The 20,337-nt window shown below is 49.2% G+C and overlaps 1 protein-coding gene across 5 annotated transcripts in view; it reads left to right on the top strand.

Annotated features, from left to right (window-relative positions):
* Positions 1-20,337, top strand: part of SLC2A9 (solute carrier family 2 member 9) — a 224,015-nt gene that overhangs the window by 159,945 nt on the left and 43,733 nt on the right. For all 5 annotated transcript variants that reach the window (XM_003800182.3, XM_023519317.1, XM_012811639.2 and 2 more), the window contains 2 exons: positions 6,987-7,088; positions 10,097-10,172. In XM_003800182.3, coding sequence (XP_003800230.1) covers positions 6,987-7,088; positions 10,097-10,172 — 178 coding nt within the window. The remainder of the gene's footprint in view (positions 1-6,986; positions 7,089-10,096; positions 10,173-20,337) is intronic.

Raw genomic sequence — 20,337 nt, forward strand, 5'->3', positions numbered from 1 at the left:
CTGTCTCCTCACCCTCTTGACTGTCTCCTCACCCTCTTGTCTGTCTCCTCACTCTCTTGACTGTCTCCTCACCCTCTTGACTGTCTCCTCACCCTCTTGACTCTCTCCCATCCTGTAGGCGACTGTCTCCTCATTCTCTTGACTGTCTCCTCACCCTCTTGACTGTCTCCTCACCCTCTTGACTGTTTTCTTTGCTGAAAACAAGCTTTTTAGTGGCCATTGGGGGTGTAGAAAGCATAGTTTAAATGAATCCTTCTGACTGCTGTAAGGAAAACAGACAAAGGCAGCGGTGGTGAGGCAAGAAGCAGTAGTCACCAGGAGGCTCCGCGTGAGGCTGGTCTTCTCTGTGAGTCAGCAGACCGAAATGGCCCTAAGACTGGCATCAGAAGGGCTGCTATGTAACAGTTGGGGTACTCGTCTTCATTTTTCATCACTTAGTTAATCCCCTTTGACAGGTGCTTCTTTGTCATTGATAAATAACATTCTGTGGCATTTCTACAGGCCACAGACTAGTAGGAAGAAACTATTCCCCCACATCTGCTAAATAGTAGACCAAGTCTCCGGGCTATTTAGCAGCAGAGAAGGGCTACATTAAGCAAAAGTAGGACCAGATTTCTCCCTTGGACCCCAAAACCAAACTCCCTGGGGACAGGACTGACTGCCAGCCTCCCCCAAGCTGGGCTGTTCAGTGCATATGCCATTATTGCAGAAGTGCTAATGGAACTTCAGATGGACAAGAACACGCTCCTGGTTTTGAGGGCTCCATCCTTCGGGAAGGAAGCTCCAGGATTCCCAGGGGGAGAAGTGCTCCCCAGCTTTGAGTGACAGCCTCAATCGCATGGCTTCATTTCTGAGCTTGGCCAAGGACATTGCACTAGGTGAGACCCTAAAAAGCAGTCATAGCTGCTTAACAATCAGGCTCAACTAAAGCCATTTGAGGAGATCACACTGGCTAGCTAAAGAGGGAGCTCTTTGCCTCTGGCTGGGATCCCCGCATGGAATCGTCTCCACTGGACGTTCTCAAGGAGTCCAGTGGACTCGGCATCTTCCCTGGGGCCTGAGGCAGTCTGTGGGACCCACCTGCCCCCAAGCATCAGGTCAAGCCAGGCAGGGACTGAGCTTGTGCTCAGCAGAAGAATCAGAAATAGGACCCAGCCTGGAGTTGGGCCCAGAGAATGGGGCATCTACTATAATCAAGAGCCACACCTCTACGCGGGCCTTCGTCTGGCCAGGCTCTGGTCCCTGAGGCGGTCAGTGGCTCCTACCAAGCTTGGAGCATGGTGTGTGGTTCACACAGAGATGGAGAATATAACACAAGCAAAGACTGATATAGAACACATACGGTAATAGATGTAAAATAGGCTCAGCGCCTATAGCTCAACCGGCTAAGGCGCCAGCCACGTACACCTAAGGTGGCGGGTTCGAATCCCCAGCCCGGACCCGCCAAACAACGATGGCTGCAACCAAAAAATAGCCGGGCGTTGTGGCGGGCGCCTGTGGTCCCAGCTACTTGGGAGGTGGACTTAGGAGGAGGCAGGAGACTCACTTGAGCCCAGGAGTTGGAGGTTGCTGTGAGCGTGATGCCACAGCACTCTGCCCAGGGGGACAGCTTGAGGCTCTGTCTCAAAAAAAAAAAAAAAATAGATGTAAAATAACACAAAAGCACATTGTCAGACTTGAAAGCTTTGATTAAGTTAAATTCTTAAACAAATGAAATTTTAGGCTATGCTTTGCTTCCCTCCAGTCCTTCTTTTTAGAAATGTTTGTTACTGCTATGTAATAGTTGGGTACCTGTCTTCATTTTTCATCACTTAGTAGACATCATGACAGGCTCTGAGCTCCATCGGACGTTAGTTCTTCCTGTCAGTTTGCTGGGGCTGCGGCAAAAAAGCTCCACATGCTGAACGGCTCCAACCACAGGAAACAGTCACCCCACACTCCGAGGCCAGGGTCAGAGGTCAAAATGCAGCGAGATTAATGTCTTCCGAGGCTGTGAGGGAGGATGTTCCAGGCCTCTCTCCTAACTCCTGGGATTCCCTGGAAGCCTTTGGTGCCTTCGGTTTGAAGAAACATCCTCCATCTCTGCTGCCATCCTCAGGGTGCTCTGGGTGTGCGGGTCTGTCGCTGGCCAAGCCTCCTCTTTTAGAGGGTGCCAGTCGTCATGCATTAGGGCCTAGCCCAGTGGTGCCATTTTACCCTGATTGCCTAAAAATAAAGACCCTATTTTCAAATAAGGCTGCATTCTTAGGTCCTGGGGGAATCCCAATATTTCCTTTTCCGTTCAACCCACTAAAGTCCCCAAGTGCAGGGACTCTTGTCTCTGCCTTCTCTGTGCCCCAGTGCCAGGGCCTGGCCCATGGAGGCTCTTGTGACCATAGGCAGCTCACACAAATGCAGGAAGGAAAACTTTGGGACTGTGTGTGTACATATTTGTCATATACATAATATACATGTATATGCCCTGCATATATGCAGTTGTTATTGTTGATAAATTTACATGTGCATTTGTCTCAGGACAGCGGTGTGACCTGAGCCTAGGAGGGTGGGCAGCAAGGGACACAGTGCTGGAGAAGTCAAGAGACCTGACACCAAACTAACAGCACAAAGCCTGGAAGCCTGAACGGCACACACTGCTTCATATGCCAAGTGCGGCCTGAAACAATGCAGTCCTGGTCTTGCTTCTCAGGAGTCTGTTATTGGGTGCAGCAACAGAGTAAATAAGCAAGAACGCACAGCAGTTAAAGATAAAAGAAAGGGGAGCTCAAGGCCTCCAGGAAGCAGTTGGGTGAACAGAACACAGGTAATGAAACAGCTGAAACAGCCAGATAATATATATAGGGAGAAGAGAAGGGGCGGAAAGTTTTGTGTTTTTGAGCTATCTTAACTTCCCTAATTTAAACTACTGATCAAGAATCTAAAGTTCTTAGTCCACCTGCACAGCTGAATCTCCACCCAGGGATAGCCATGTAGGCATTACCCTGACTGGGCAGGAATTCAGGAGTCCATGAGGAATTCAGCCTGCCTGCCTCCCACACAGTGGGGAGAGGAATGGAGTGCAGGACTCTGGAGCTAGCCCATCCAGATTGGAATCCTGTCTCTGCCCCTGGGTCATCTTAGCCAGGTGCTAAACCTCTCTGAGCCTCAAATTCTAGAGGTGATAGTGGGTGGTAATACCTATGGAAAGATTATCAGCCCTAAATCACTAATATATGTAAAGCAGCCCAGCGCCCCATGAGTGCAGGCACAGTGCTCACTGCACAGCGTCCAGCAGCAGGGGATTGCATAAGGAGAGCCATGCAGGGGGACAGAACAGAGCAGAGTCCAGAGAACAAAAGCTGCCCAAGTAACTCAGTGGAGAAAAGTGAATCTTTTTTTTTTTTTTTTTTTTTGAGACAGAGCCTCAAGCTGTCCCCCTGGGCAGAGTGCCGTGGCATTACAGCTCACAGCAACCTCCAACTCCTGGGCTCAAGCGAGTCTCCTGCCTCCGCCTCCCAAGTAGCTGGGACCACAGGCGCCCGCCACAACGCCCGGCTATTTTTTGGTTGCAGCCGTCATTGTTGTTTGGCAGGCCCTGGCTGGGGATTCGAACCCGCCACCTTAGGTGTACGTGGCTGGCGCCTTAGCTGGTTGAGCTATAGGCGCCGAGCCAAGAAAAGTGAATCTTTTCAAAAATGGTGCCATTAAAAGGACCTATCCATGTGGAAACAGTGAATGGCAACCCTGCCATACCACACAAAAAATTAACTCAAAATGGACCTGTCTCTAAATGTGAAAACTAAAACTATGAGGCTTCCAGAAGAGAACACCAGAGAAAGTTTTACAAGCTGGGATACAAAACCATAAGTCATTTTTAAATGATGCATAAGATTTCATCAAAACTTGAAAATGTGACTATTTAAAAGACATTGTTGGCTTGGCACCTATGACTCAAGCGGCTAAGGTGCCAGCCACATACACCTGAGCTGGCGGGTTTGAATCCAGCCTGGGCCCACCAAACAACAATGATGGCCACAGCCAAAAAATAGCTGGGTGTTGTGGTGGGCGCCTGTGGTCCCAGCTACTTGGGAGGTGGACTTAGGAGAATCACTTGAGCCCAGGAGTTGGAGGTTGCTGTGAGCTGTTATGCCACAGCACTCTACCCAGGGCTACAGCTTGAGGCTCTGTCTCAAAAAAGAATAAAAGACATTGTTAAGGCAGTGAAAAAGTAAGCCACAGCCTGGGGGACTTAATTATAAAATACACATCTGACGGAAGAATTGAATCCAGAATACAAAAAAGACTCTTAGAATTTAAGAATACCAACCATCAAACTGAAAAGTGAGCAAAATATTTGAGCAGATGCCTTGCCAAAGAAGATACCCCAAAGATCAAAAAAGACATGAAAAGGTGATCAGCATCATTAATGTTCAGGGAAATGGAAATTAAAACCCACAAAGAGATACCTTTATTCACAGTAAAGATGAAAAAAGTAAGTGGACGATAATACCAAGCGTTGCCAAGGATGTGGAGCAGCTGGAACTCTCACGTGCCACTGGCAGGAAATCCAGACAGCACAGGGCCCTGGAGAGCATGTCAGCGGGGTCTCCGGAGGTTTTTACCCACACACTCAGCCGTTCGTATTGACCTGTCCAAGCACTGCTCTCCACACGGATTCAGAAACCAGTGTTCCTAACAGCTTTACTTATCAGACCCCAAACTGGAGACAACCCACATTCAGCAGCAGGTGAACGGAGGAGCAAACTGGTCTGGCCACACAGTGGGATTCTGCTGGGCCGTAAGGGGGAACAGTTGACACACACAGCAGTGGGGATGGATCCCAAGACACCGTCGTGAGCAGCGTGAAGCCCCACATGACACATCCAACCCTGGTGCTGGGACACAGATCAGTGGTTGTCTGGGGCTGGGGGAAGGGCCACGGGGGATTTTTTTGGAGTGAGGGAAATGTTCAATATCTTAATTGTAGTGGTAGCTATAGGGCATATAAAGTTGTCTAAATATATCAAACAGTACAATTAAAATGGGTATGTTTTATTGAAAGAAAACTATACTTTAATAATGCTGATTTTAAAAATCTTATCTGAATTTCTGCTGGGTAAATCCTTAGGAGTGGAATGTCTGGGTTGTGTGAGGTCCCAGCACTGTGGGAGGGTGGTGGCTGCTTGGCGGCGAGTGACCCTGGGGCTCTGGAGTCCTCGTGAGGGGGGATCTTAGGAGCATCTGGACTGTGACAGTCAGCCCCCAGCCGGCATCATAGTCTTTGGTCTGCCGTTCCTCCTGAGTTAATGTTTTCACTAATGATTTCAGTGCTGAGTGGGAACACCACAGTTCACACTAACCCCCTCTGACAGGCTGTACTTCATGACACTTAGAGGAAGAGGGATTGAGCCCTGCCACAGACCAAGTCTTCCCCTGGGGTAAGGAGACTGTTTTCAAAGCTATTTCCTTGTTGTCTTCCTGGACCACCTTTCGAGATCATTTCCAAGTCAGGGAGAATGTTTCCAGCTTCGTATTGGCTCAGGTTTATCTCGAGAACTTAGAGAAACAAAACAAAGCCAGTTCTTCCCCCTGCCCCATCAAAACTCTTGAATGTTGGCATCGCAGTGTTTGTGTTGAAATTACAGGTGGTACACCTGAAGAAACTTACCAAAAACACCGCAGAACACTGGAGTCAGCAGTCGATGTGCTGCCGGTGACCTGGCTCCTTTGCAGAGAGAGCCTGCAGTACTGGGGCCGAATTGCAGCTGTTCACCCCTGCAGTCTGGCTTTTGAGCCACCACCTGAAGCTGGCAAGAGGAAGTCCCCGTGGCCCTTGGCAGCGTCACTGCTTCCCTTGTCTAAGTCAGATGGCCCTTTTGATAAGGTCTTTCCAGCCTCCGTGCCTTTGCCTCCACTGATCTCTCTGCCTGAGAAGCTCCCCACATCTCTGGCTGTTCTCACCCCTTTTGGGTAGATTTGCCTGACTGGCCAATTGAGAAAAACCATGGATTTTGATTCAGACACTCTTGGTTCAATTCCTGGCCCTTACCGACTGTGTAATACCTGCTGAGTTAATTCACCTCTCTGGTTCTCACTGGTGTCTTTGTGAAATGGTAGAATGGCAGCTGACCTGATCACAGTACCTGATGTGTGTCTTGTGAGCAGTCTCCAGGTTATCCTGTCCACCCCTCCAGACATCCTTGCCAGAGGGCATTCTGCTTCTCCTGTCACAGACAAAGACCAAAAGCTTTGGGAGGTGAAGTTATTTGCCAGAGTTTGCACATCTGGAAAGTGGTAGCACTGGGATATAAACCCATGTCTGCCCATCTCTGACCCTCAGCTACAATCACTACCATTTCAGATCACTGGCATTTAAAGGAGCTCAACGAAGAGCTGTCCCCTACCCAGGTGTGAGGTGGACATAGGGGCCAGCAGAGACAAGTCGGTGGCAGCCTCAGGCTGAGGGAAGCTGGATCGATGGATGCGGGTTCAGGGGCTGGATCAAGTGGCTCCAAGTGTCATAGCCCAGAATGAAACGGAGTCCAGACAGAGACAGGGTAGGAAACTACAGCCTTCTGCAACCAGTCCTGCCCCTGCAGTCAGCCATAGGTATCTGCCCCATGGCATCACCTAGAGGCGCAGAGGAAGAATCGACGTCTGAGGCAGGCTGGCCTGGAAACAGTGGGGAGGACTGTGCTGACCACATTCATCCTTCTCCTTCCATACTCCCTGGCAGGGGTATCCACCCTAACAAGGAAGGTGGCAGGGAAGAGGGTGCAGCGACACAGTCGGTTCCCAAGGTCATTACTTTCTCCCCTCCCTTTCTCCTTTCTCTTAAAGAGCATCACTCCATGCACTGTGGCCTTGGAGACAGTGACCTGGCTGACAGTGACCTTGGAGCCAGCCTTGAACTCCAGCCCTGCTGCTGGTTTCCAGGGCCAAGTTCCCCAGCAGGACATATTCTGCAAAACATAGAATAACACCTCTCTGTGTCTCTTACTCTGGCCTAGGGCTTGGTCATTGAGCATCTGGGACGAAGACCCCTCCTCATTGGTGGCTTTGGGCTGATGGCCCTCTTCTTTGGGACCCTCACCATCACACTGATACTGCAGGTGAGAGGATGTGCCTGTCACACCTTGAGAGAGGTCAGCACAGAGCTGGCTTCATCACTTTGGGGCCTTTGGTTTATGGATTCATACAGTCCACAGACAGCTCTGGGTACAGTTCCCCCAAGAGCACCTCTGCTCTGGAGCTGATGGGAGCCTTTGGGGAAGTGAGTTTGGAGATGGGTCTGTGAACTAGGGGACCAGAGACCTGACTCCTGGCCCTGTCACTGCCACTGGTGAGCTGTGTGATCTTGGTCGAGATGCATCCCCTCTCTGAGCCTCGGTTTGCACATCTATGGATAGAGGCTCTTACACGAGAGGACCCCAAGATTCCCTCCTAGCTCAGGGGCCAGCACTGCACACCAGTGGGGCCCGAGAACCAGACCACTTGTTTACATTCTGGCTTTTCCTTACTTGCCATGAAACTTGGCAAGTCACCCTCTCAGCTTCCCTCAGGGTCCCAGCTCTAAAATGACACAGCCCTCCCTACATCCAGTGGTGCTCTGAAGGTTAAACAAGAAAAGCACTGGCAACCCTCGGCACAGCTCTCAGCAAAGGTGCGATCACAGGAGGGGAGGCAGTACATTCCATCCTCATAACACTGTTGTCTTTTTCCCTTTATGGAGATGAGGAAACTGAGGCACAAGCATACCATGACAATTACCTTTGTGAATTTGCCACCACGCTCTTACATTGGCAGCACTGTGCAAACAGATCTGTAAGGCTTCATAACCTTGGTATTCAGAGTCTCCCAGCTGTGTTGACATGTGACAGTGTCTGGCTGAGTGGTGTCCATTACTGTTGCGTTTCAACAGAGAAACAGCAAATCTTAACTAATAATCTTGGCATGTGTGCAAAAAGGGCTCTTTGATCACGACAGTACAGCAGCTCACACCGCACTGTCTGTGAGGGAGTTTTTAGCCGGCAAACGAATAACTGTATTGGAACACCCTTTCATACTCATCTGATCTGGCTCCCAATGACTTTTTTCTTTATCTGAAGATAAAGAGAATACTGAAAGGAAAACATTTTGATGACATTCAGGACATCAAAGGTGATATGATGCAGCTCTAATGGTGACTGCAGAGAAAGTTCCAAAATCGCTTTGAACTGCGGACTAGGCGCTGGTGGGGGGCATAGCTTCCCGGGTGAGGACTTAGAAGGTGACCGTGTGATATTCAACAATGTGGCATGTAGCACTTTCTCTAGGATGAGTTCGAGAACTTCATTTTCATACCTTGTAAATAATTCAGCTTCCCACAGTGACACAGGTAGAAGCCAGCAGAGCTGGGATCAGATCCCAGGTTCTTGGGGCTCTGCCCTCAGCCAGGGCAGCTGCCTTCCCTGAGACTTCCTTGGTGTCTCAGCAGGTCGTGACACAGAGGGGAGCACGAAGTAACGCTGCAACAATCAACAGCCTCTGCATTAAAAAAAAAGTTAACCTTAAAACTGACAGTCGTACCTGCTGACCATCTGCCACTTGTCTCAATGCCCCAGACATTTCTAGAATGAGGCAGCATTAGTGTGGTGGTGTCCCATGGAAAACAGCATTTCCTTCAAAGAGGTGGTGCTGGCAGGAGGTGGGACCTCTCCCTCGGGGACCATGTGCTTCCCCATGGCCAGGCCTGAGGCTGTCCTCAGCAGGGTGGCTTTGCAGTCGCCTTGGACCTCCACAGTTTTGAGAAAGGCAGCTGGGTGACGTCAGGGGCATTGTCTTTCTGCCACTTGTGTCAGATGTTTGCAGGGGCTTCCCAGATCTCACAGACCCTATCTGAGCCCCACTTCACAGGGCATCAGATCATTCCCTTGCCTGGCTGCCCTCGCCTCCCGTGGCACCCCCACACCCTACAGCTTGGCAGCTCCCTGGGCACCCAGCTATCTCCTCTCTGGCACCCTGTCTCTCCTCCTTTGCTCGGCTAGCTTCTCCTCTTTCTGGACTCAGGAGGCTTTCAGCACCCTGAGACACCTCTTCCTCCAGGAAGCCTTCCTTGACTGGAAGTCTGAGGGAAGTGCCATCTCTGTGTTCCCATGAACCCAGGGGATGCCTGTGAGACCACTGATCACAGAGCATTGGCGCTCACTGTCACCTCATCGCTCTCTCTCCACAGATAGCAAGTTGTGGGGTCAGGGGTTTCTCCTTATCTGCAGGCCCACCTCCCCACCCAGGGCGTGGCCGGGAGGAACTCAGAGCAGCCAGCTGAGTCGACGGGCGGGTGCATGACCTGGTACAGAAGTGAGCTGCTCTGTGCCCACAGAGCTCTACCAATCTGGACACCCCAGAGCCACAGCTGATGGGCCTTGCCGCAGAAGGGGAAGGGGCCCCTCTTCCTCACTTTCCTGTCCACCTGCCCTCCACTCCCATGGGCTGTCTCAGCTCCCCTGCAGCGTCCCTCGTGTGCTGCTGTGCCCTGTGCACGCCGGATCCTCTTGGAACCACTTCCCTTCCTTTCCTCTCTGGCTGAGTCAGTGCCTGGGACGGCCTGTTCTAATGATCAGCCACCCCGTCTTCTAGAGCAGGAATGAGCCCAAACTTCCCCTGCACCCAGCACCAAGCCACCCCACCCAGACAAGTGACAGCCCCTCCAGACACATTCTGTGAAATCAATTAACTAATCTATACCCTGTGGGATGGCAGGGTACAATAGGGTACTTTATATAGTAAGACTAATAACTAAGAAAAAAGTTTTTAAACATGATAATATCTGAAGAAACTTCTCATACTGCCCACTTTAGACTAAGCACTTGATCACTGCAAGTTACTCACTCACCATTTCCTGTAGGCTGGGGCTTCGCTGAACTCTCCACAGCATGTCTGAGAGTGGATATTACAGATGCTTGAGGTATAGAGTGACCTGCCAAGCTCAGGAAGATGGATGGAGGAGGAACAGAGTGGGAATCCAGGTCCTCCCCTCCCCCTTCTGTGCTAAGGTGCCTCCCGTCCCACAGGGTGTGAGATCAGTGAACTCATTTCACGTGGCTGCTGCCTTACCACCCTCATCCCTGTTCTCTCACAGGACCGTGCACCCTGGGTCCCTTATCTGAGTATCCTGTGCATTCTGGCCATCATTGCTTCCTTTTGTATCGGGCCAGGTAAGGTGGACTCCTTCCTCACTGCCCCCACTGGGGCTGCTGGCACCCTCAAGCTGGGGGACTCTTCTTGTACAAAGAGGGATCCCAGAGCCCAGAGAGAAGGAAAGCCTCACAGGGGCCCATGCTGCCCCTGGGCTAACTGCCGTCTTTCCACCCTGAGGATGGCAGAGGATGGGCTCACTCAGAGGTGGGTGGATGAGAAGCGGACAACACAGCAATGGCCATTCACACCTGGGAGGGTCGTGAGGGGTTGGGCTGGTTTGTGATGAATCAAAGCTAATCAAGCTCAGCCTGTGCCTGTGGGGCAGGTATGGGCTGGTGTGAAAGGGACATCATTGATTGCGTGGTGTCCTTGGCTAAGAACTTGACCTATGTGAGCTCAGGCTCAGGACGGTTCCAGAGAAGGCAGAGATGGGAAGTGATCTGCATGAGTGAGGAGGTGATGGAGCTGCCTGAGGTCGACCCAGGCCCCTGACTGCCTCCTTTCATGGCACTTGTGTGAATGTGGGGCCTCAGTTTACCCAGAACTCACTTCTAGCTCCACTTCTGTATTTTCTAGCTGTGGGTGGGTGGGAAAGACCCTTCTCCTCTTGGGCCTCAGTTTCCCCATCTGCAAAACGGCAAGGGTGGAATGAGACTGAGGGCACTGACCCTGTGCCTATGGCCAGCAAGGGCCACCATCAGAGGCCTAAGTGGCATCGAGGTGGTATGCTCGGGGCAGGGCCTGCTGTGTGCCCTTTCCGTGAGGGCACTCATGGCTCTTTGGTTTTAGTCCCTCTGCTGGTGAAAGTAACACTGAGTTTCCATCAGAACAAGTGGAACCAAACTTCTGTCTCTGTCCTTGCATTGCTGGTCCCATGGGCTGTCATACCCTAGCTTCTGCACATTTGTGGTGAATGACAAGCATCTGTCCCCATCCAGATAGCAAAGTGTTACAGTGGGAGAGCAGAGTGGGCTGTGAATGAGTAGCAAGGGCATCATGCACACACTTGCGCACAGAACATGTGTGAGGACACTCACAATGGCACAGGAAGAAGGTGCCTCACAGGCAGGGAAGTGAGTTCGCAGGAGGCTGGACAGCAGCTGGTGCTGCAGTGAGCAGGGGATGCCGGGAGTGGGTGTGAACAGTGCCCCGGGCACCTGCATCACCACTCACAGGGCAGCATTCACACCAGTGCCCCACGCTGTCCAGCTTTCCCCTATGCCAGCCTGGAACACAGTGGAGTAAACCCAGGCAGGGGCAATCTCTACTCTCATGGGGCTTGTCATGGGTGTGATGCCCCCTCTGGAATGGCCCTGCTCAGCAAGGCCTCACCTGACACTTAATCTAAAATCAACACACACACCCCCATTCACACACCCCCATTTACATCCAACCCATTTACACATATATACACACACACATACACACACGTACACACGTACACATACTCACACATGTATACACACATACACACGTACACATAAACACATACATACACACACATACACACGTACACATAAACACATACACACGTACACACACGTACATACACATAAACGCATACATACACACACATACACAAATACACATAAACACATACATACACACACATACATACACATAAATGCATACATATACACACATACACACACATATACACATACACATAAACGCATACATACACATACATACACACACACATACACACATACACACACCCTCTACCTTGTCACCTTTCATGGCACAGCCCTCAGGCTCTTCTATTTTCTGCTTGTTTGTTTAAGACAAATTTGGTAAGACTTTTTCTGTAAAGACCCAGTTATATATATTTTTCTTACATGCCACACATTCTCCGTCACAACTCCTCACCTCTGCCATGGCAGGGTGAACACAGCTGCAGACAATAAGCGTGGGACTTCAGGGGTCCGGGATGAAATGAGTGTGCTGCATCTCAGTGAACAGGCAGCCTCTGTGCCCACCTGTCCACACACACATGCTGCCTACACACGCTGCCTACACACAGGCCTGAGGTGCCCAGAGCTCTGCCTCCTTGTGTCCCGGGCGCCTGCCCTTCCTGAGATGGCATTGGTTCTGACCCCAGTGTTGGCCGGCTGGCACCCTGTGAGGGTGGAGTGTGCTGCCTTTCCAGGGCTTCAGTGCTGAGCTCCCAGCAGGGTCTGGGGGACGCCGTACAGGGAAGGCCACCTGCACCTCCCAACTCCAGGGTAGCTGTGAGCCCCCACCCTCTGCTTCCCAAACCCACCCCCACCCATGTTTGCCTGGCTGCTGGGCCTCACTGGCTGGCTGTGAACAACTCTAGCCACAAGAGTGCCCTAGGTTTAGAAGCATCACTTAAACCCACATTGATGGCACAGAGTAAAACCCCTGGAATATTACCTGTCTGAGGGAGGCTGCCATTTTGACTGTGAGGCCATCTCGCACCCTCCTAAGTGGGCAGGGTCTGGTAGCTCCCAAGAGGAGCCGCAGGGGTCAGGGCAGCAAGCAGACATGCCTGGCGAATGGCTGAGAGACCCATCTGGGCTGCTCCTCCTGATTAAATGAGAGGGATGGTTCTCCCAGAGAAGCCGGAGTTGGGCATGAGGCAGCTTCTGTGAGAAGTAGATCAATTTGAGAAGATTTGACAGGGAGTTGGAATCAGGGAGAGGGAAAGAGAGAAACTAGGAGGGCGTTTCCTGCTTCTGTTTCATTTGTGTTTGTGACCCCAAAGTTGTAGCAGAAAATTCTAATAAAAGAGGCATGATGAAGGAGCTTTACCTTTGAAGAAACAAAGATCATCACCAAGGAATGTCAAGTCCAGTTTGAGAAATCTCACCATGCCCCGACTCTGTGGCTGGCAGCAGGCTGAGCCCTCAGTGGGGAGTTTACACGCAGGTGAGGAGGACAGAGGCCAACAAGACGGGGCTGGTCACTGTGATTACCAAGGGGCAAATTAGGGTCTGCATGCTCCAGGGGTTTGTGTGGTCCTGACGGGGACACATCCCATGCTCACTCACCACATGCCTTGCTTGAAAAGGGGACACCTGAATTTGTCTCATTGGTTTAACCTGGAAAGACAGCCCAAGTGTACTGACATTCCAGGGGACCTCATGGTGTCCCCGCCTGCCCTGACACTCTGTGCACCCCAGCCCTGCTGAGCCACTGCCCCCCACTGCATGATGCCAGCCTTTACATGTGTCGTCCCCACCTGGCACACCACCCTTACCCAGCCACTTGATAAATGGCTTCTCATCCCCTCACCCAGTGTTGGCGCTGCCTGGCTCCAAAAACAAAGTCAGCTCATACTGAACTTGAGCCAGCATTCCTGCTCCCATGGCCCCAGACCTGCTGCTCAGGGGCCCGCCACCTGTGTTTCAGGGACCATGGCTGCTTCAGAGACCAGGACCTTGTTTCCCTCACTGCTATATCCCGGGTCCCAAACCCACAGCTTGACATTGATTCTCGGCTGTGTGGTGTGCCTTTCCCCCACACCACTCATACCAAATGAGTGACTTTTCTCTGACACCAAATACGTGTCATCTCTCCACACTGGTGCTCCAATCCTCCTCCACCAGCTGGTGCCCAACAGTTCAGTTTGATGCTGACACAATCTCCCAGAGTGGACACAGACTTGGCAGGTGCAGGGCTCAGTCCTACAGGGCTGCCCTGCCTCAGATGCTGCAAGTGAAATCCCTGGCAATTCTGCCCTGTTGGCAATAAATTCAGGGATTCCCAAGGCCCCACTCAGGGAGGAGGGGAACGGCCCACAGAATGGGGACATTGCATCTCCTTATAAGAAGCAAAAGCCACTCCTGTGACTCAGGAAGTTCCAACTGAAGCCAAAAATGAAATGTTCACATTTTTATTAATGCCACAGTGCCAACCCCAGGCAGGAGAGAAAGTGTGGAGAAGACAGGGTCTCTATCCTCAGGGAGGAAGAGTGGCAGGTCAGATGTCCAGTACACATGTCCTCACCTCCCCCTGGGCTGTCAGCAGGGGCCCCTTGGTACTTCTGGCCACAGAGGTTGTGAGGGCTGAGGGGAGAGAAGTATTGGTTGCTGGACAGGGCTGACCCTGAAGGGGGACACTCCAGGGACAGCACAGTGTACCCCAGCTAGGGTCTCAGCACCGTGGGAGCCTGGTGAGACCTGGAACAGGCAGAGGCTGTGCCCAGCAAAGCCGGGAGACAAGTGTGGGACAGAGAGATGGGAGAAGAGTCCAGTGAAACAAAGAATCAGAACCAGGCACTTGCTGGACATTAGCTGAGTGCCAGCCTCGTGCCGTACCTTAGACATCCAGGGGGAAGGAAACACAGGAACCCTGTCCCTGCCCTAGAAGAGTCCACAAGAAAGACAGACCTGGGAATGAATTATCATTGCTCAGTGGGTTTCCAGGAGTGCAGGAAAGAAGAGGGAACTAGTGTGTGTGGAATGCCTAATATTCATCAAACATCATTCATACGTTATCACTATTAACTTAATTAACTCACACAATTTATAACTTTACAAAAAGAGCTTTATTTCTTAAGAAGGAGATTGCAACTTGCAGGCAAGAAGTGTGTTTTTGAAAAAAAAGAACACTTGGAGGGGGAAGAGGGAGGAACAGGGATTGTCTGGGGCTGGGTTGGCAAACATGCATATTCAACAGGTTCCAGAAGAGTCTATGAATATTCATGACCCTTCCTAGTACATGCATCTTGGCTAATGTTAGGTACGACTCATACTTACTTAGCGGTGGAAACTAAACATTAAATGAATGACGGTTAAGCCCTATATGTCAAAAGGTAAAGCAGGGACACGAAGGCACCTCTGTAACCAGCCAGAACCAGCCCATGGTCAGTGGTCTCTTATCAGGATAAAGTTACTGAAAATCAACCTCTTGTCCAATCACAGCTGCAGTTATGGGTTGTGGAAGAGGAGGGTGGAGGTCAGTTGGTCAGCATCTGGCAGCAAACAGCACTCCTTTCAATATTGCTTATCCCAAGGCCAGTGCTTGTTTAGCTGATAGAGAAAAAGAAAAAGACTGTGTCAGCCAGAACATAGTTTACTCTTTAAGTGTAGGGGCGTGTGACTTAACCCTTGCCCAGCATGGCCTCAGGCCTGTTCATAACTCAGTATCTTATTGACTCTTATTGAAGAGCCCATTCTGTCAGTCCTATGGTCTCTGTTAAACATCAGTGCTGAGCAGTTGTGTGTTAAAGGGGAAGATGTGCCCAACCTCCTGTCCTGTCATGGCCAGGAGCCAATGGTTTTAAGGTTTCTCTGAGGTCCCCTTGGCCGAGAGGTGGTCTGTTCAGTCTGCTGGGAGGGCTTAAGATTTGATTTTTAGTTTGTACCTTTCTATTCTTACACTTCTGCTAAGTTGGATCCATGATCTTGAAGCTGGTACAGATGGAGTCCAGATTCAACCTAGTTTTGTCTGCCTCATAAATTCTGTGGCTTCATAGACACTGGGCCAAATCACACAGCAGGGCTCTGTTCACCAGATTTTAACCTATGAGAGTGCCAGAAAGGACACACAGACCATTGCTTCCACACAGAAGCTGTTTTCTTTATTTTATACTTGGATCATTGTGTAGCTGACACTGACATTTCCCAGCATACCAACCCCATAGTTACACACCACATCGCAAGCAGAGCAGGTACATCCCACTAAAAACATTGTGCACAGAGGACTCTCCCTCATTTTTCTGCTAGTAAATGCCATCATGAGATTGGAAGAGTGAGTTCACATGGAGAATGGACAAGGCCACTTTTTCACTTGGTTCTTCTCTCCCTGTCCCAGGGGATAGGACATGGCTCATACACGAGCTGCTAAACCCTTCCTTCCCAGCTAATTATATCCATATTTTATAGATGAGAGAGGGAGCTGGGTCAGCAGACAGCAAGGCCTTAGCTGCTAGACCAGGAGTCAGGGGCAGAGGCCAGGCCCTGCAGCCAGATTAAACTGGTTACCAGGTTACGAGCCAACTGGTCTAAGGTCTTAGCACAGTGTGTAGGCAGGTGTGGGCACCCAGGACATTTCTGCTTGTTGAACGAATGAACAAGTGAGTAAATTAGATAAAGAACACTGTGCATGGCCTTGGCCTCTGCTCTATTGCATCACATAGCCCAGAGGTTAGGTGGGAGTCAAACCAGATGACTCGTTCCTGCTCAGAAGTTAGGAAATTGTGTGCAAAGTAGAATGATAAGTTAATTTCTAACTTCCCTGACCAAGCAGAAATTACAACATCAAAGAAATATATATACACAGTGTATATATATATGTTATATAGTCATATATACTATGACGTATATATATATACATATATATACTATGTAGTTATATATACTATATAGTCAGTATATAGTCATAAGTTTAGAAAAATTATTTAACGAAAACTAAATGGGAATGTCTTACAAACCAGATTTAAAAATATAGATATAGTAGTCATTTCTGAGCACACAACAATCTCTGTAAAATGAATTTATATGGAAGGTAAGATTTAACTTAGGGTTGCTAGTGTGTGTTCTTAGCAGCTCCCACCTAGAAATGAAGAGCCAGCCTCCACCCGTTACCACATATGATTTTAGGGACAAGACTTATGAGATAAGCTATCTAAAATAAACCTGTAAAGTCCAAGCTACTGTATAGATTTGAAATTTAGCCATGGTCCAGCAGGAAAGAAGAGGGACAGTCAGCTGGGATCTTTAAGGGAACCACATGAATGGTTTGCTTACAGGCAGGGACAGGGAACAGAAGGCCCTGGGGACTAGCAGCGGTGAGAAGCTGCCTCCATCCCCAGGGATAAGCTAATTTTCATTGAAGTCAGCCTCTTCCTAACAAGAGAAAATGAACAGTACCAGATAAGATGTTGGCAGGCAGACGGCAGCTCCACAAACCATTGTGATATTTAAGATTTCTTTCTGCCAGTCCCCAGGAACAAGTTTTCACCCAGTTTAGAATGTAAGGTGGAGATTTATTTCTGCTTTTATCGAAACTATTTTGAGAGTTTGAGAACCAAACATGAGGATTCAACAACGAGATGTGCTCTTGTTGTGTTGTTGGGTGCCCTGTGTCAGGCCTTCACTCTGATATCATTTTATGGGTCAGTTCCCAGTGCCCACTCAGGTTAGGCCAGCAGCTCTGTAGTTAGTGCTTCAGCCCTGGGCACACAAGGAGACATAAGCAAGGGCCCCAGTAGGAGCTGGGAGTCCAGCTTCCAAGTAAAAAAGGAAGAAGTCGCCCTTGGCTCTGTCCAGGAGGATGGAAGTAGATAGGTGAAGGGAAGTTGAGGCTCAGAGAGGTTGAGAGCTATCCCTAAGTCACACAGCAGTGAGACAGGACTCCAGTTCTTACAGATCTGACTCCACAGCTTGAGGGTTAGACACTCACTCCAGGTTCCTACTGCAGTGTTAGACCCTCTGTCCATGTTCCTCCCACAGTGTTAGACCCTCACTCCACGTTCCTACCACAGTGTTAGACCCTCACTTCATGTTCCTACAGCAGTGTTAGACTTTCATTCCATGTTCCTACCACCATGTTAGACTCTCTCTCCATGTTTCTACCAGTTTTAGACCCTCGCCCCATGTTCTTTCTATAGTGTTAGACCCTTTCTCCATATTCCTACTATAATGTTATATCCTCTCTTTATGGTCCTATCACAATGTTATACCCTTTGTTCCTTGTTCCTACCACTGTGTTAGTTCCTCCTTCCACATTCCCACCATAGTGTTAGACCATCACTCACCCTTCCTACCACTGTGTTTGACCCTCACTCCATGCTCCTACCGTAGTGTTAGACCACATAGTTAAGTTATTGAATTTTTCAGGATAAGGAAAGGTTTCCTTTGGCCTCTGGGTAGAAAAAGCCCATCACCTGAAGCGGTGACTCCCAGCTAGCCCCACTCTTCTTCATAGTGCATTCAGTGTTGGTGCCTAGCACCAAAATCTGAATGGGGGTCATCTTTGTATGTAAGGTTTAGGGGTTCAGAGTTTCACTCCTAAATGTTTTATACCTTACCATGTTTTCATGTTGCTTCCTTTGTTTTTAAATGAGCGATCATTAGACATGAGTATCAGGAAATGTAATAAAACTATTTTCATTTTAAAAACACAATAAAAGTAAAAGGCTGTCCAGAAATCAATTTTGTTTGTGCATCAAACTCCATCTTTGTCATTTTAAGACAAAGATGTCTCTTTGTAGTTGAAGAGAAAGGCCATGAGAGACTCTTAGAAAATCAGGCTACCACGTCTTAAGTGAAGAGAGACAAATGCATTCCAGGGTTTGGAAGAACTTTCAGACCAAACAGGAACCCAGCAGAGCACCTAGCATGTGCTCAGCACTGAGCTAGGGGCACAGTCATAACCAGTAAATGAGTCATAGCCCCAGTCATGGACAAACAAAGAGATGTACAAGGAGGCAGATTTCTCAGTGTTCTATGACTTTGTAAGTTGATGTACCACATTCTGGTGCCAGCATCGGGAGTGCTATGGAGTTATCCTATGATGCTTCCAAAAACACATGTAGGAAAGTCAGAAAAAGTGAGACAGCAGCTCCCAGCCTGGCTCAGTCATCAGAGCAGCTGTGAACTGACCTCCATAGGACATGCCATAAGGTTCCCAGGGTGTAACTGCAGGACCAACAACTGTGTGTGTGATGCAAACTGTTTCTGACAATGAAATATTCTGTATTCTATAGACCTGAAGGCTGGTTTTATTACATTTCAATGTGTAACCATTGTTCTCACACATTTTGATAGATAGCTTTAAGACACAGCATTCTCTTTCTTTGTAGTAAACAGCATATCAAATCTTATCAAGATCAAATCTTGAGCATTTATGTAAGTAAATATTGATAGAGTGTCTATTCTCTGCCAAGGATGCTAGGAGGTAGCACCTCTCTTGGGGGCTCCTATTCTAGTGGGAGGTGAAGGGATGGTCCCTTCTGAGTCATTTGTTTAATTTTTTGTAATTTTTATGGGTACATAATAGTTGTATATCTTTTCAGGGTGATGTTTTGTACAAGCACACAATTGTGTACAAGCACACAATTAATCAAATGAGGGCAATTGGGGTATCCATTGCCTTACGCATTTATCATTTCTTTGTATTAGGAACATTCTACTCTTTTAGTTATTTTGAACTGTGCCCTACACTATTTATTGTGCTATCAAATATTGTTCACTCTATCTACCTATCTAAATACATTTTTGCACCCATTAACCATCCCCACTTTATTCCCCCCCGACCCTTCCCAGTCTCTGGTAATCATTATTTTACTCTCTTTCTCTGTAAGATCAGTTGTTTTTAACATTTAGAACCCATGCATGAGTGAGAATGTGACAGATTTGTCTTTCTGTGCTTGGCTTATTTCATTAAATACAATGTTCTCCACTTCCACCGTTAGTGCCCACCAGCAAATGAACAGATGAAGAAACTGTGGTACATGTAACAATGGGACATTATAGCATCACAAAAGAGTGAAATCCTGCCATTTGCGACAACATGGATGGAACTGAAGAAATTAGGTTAAGTGAAATTAGCCAGGCACAGAAACCCGAATCTGAGCCATTTTGGTTTGCTAAAGTCCAGGATTTACTGGTGGCATAGTCCAGTAACAAGAAGGAAAGCTCTGGAGAGAGACAGGCTCGAGTTGATCCCAGCTTTGTGGCTCTGTGACCCTGGCTTGCTTGGTTTGGTCAACTTGATGAGGAGTACACTGCTACCATGGAAAGCTTCACCTCTGTGGAGTGGGCTGCCTCAGACTCAGCCTCTTCCTCCCAAACCTGCTGCCAGGGTCTGAGCCCTCTGGCATCTCCTGGCCTCCTGCCTGGACTGCCCCTCCCCTGAATCCACTCAGACACTCTCTAGGCCTTTCTTCAAACAGCAGTGACTTCTATGAAATGCAAATTAACTACCTGCACAGAACCCCCAGTGGTTTTCTGCAGTTGCAAATTTCTCACCTTCACCTACAAGAGGCTATTCCACTGGCCCCACTCACAATTGCCCCTCATCCCATTCCTCTGTGCCTCTTTCAGGTGATGAGACAGGCTGGCCCCATGGTAGACCTGGACCCAAACCTTTCACCTCCAGGACTTCTGTCCCTCCACCCCCACCAGCATGATCTGTCCCAGAAGTACACAAGCCAGACCTCCTCCTTCAGCTCCATCCCTACCACATGCCCCAGAAAGACCTGGCCACTGC

This window comes from Otolemur garnettii, unplaced genomic scaffold (assembly GCF_000181295.1).
Source record: "Otolemur garnettii isolate 467f Iridium unplaced genomic scaffold, OtoGar3 scaffold00171, whole genome shotgun sequence".
NCBI lineage: Eukaryota > Metazoa > Chordata > Mammalia > Primates > Galagidae > Otolemur > Otolemur garnettii.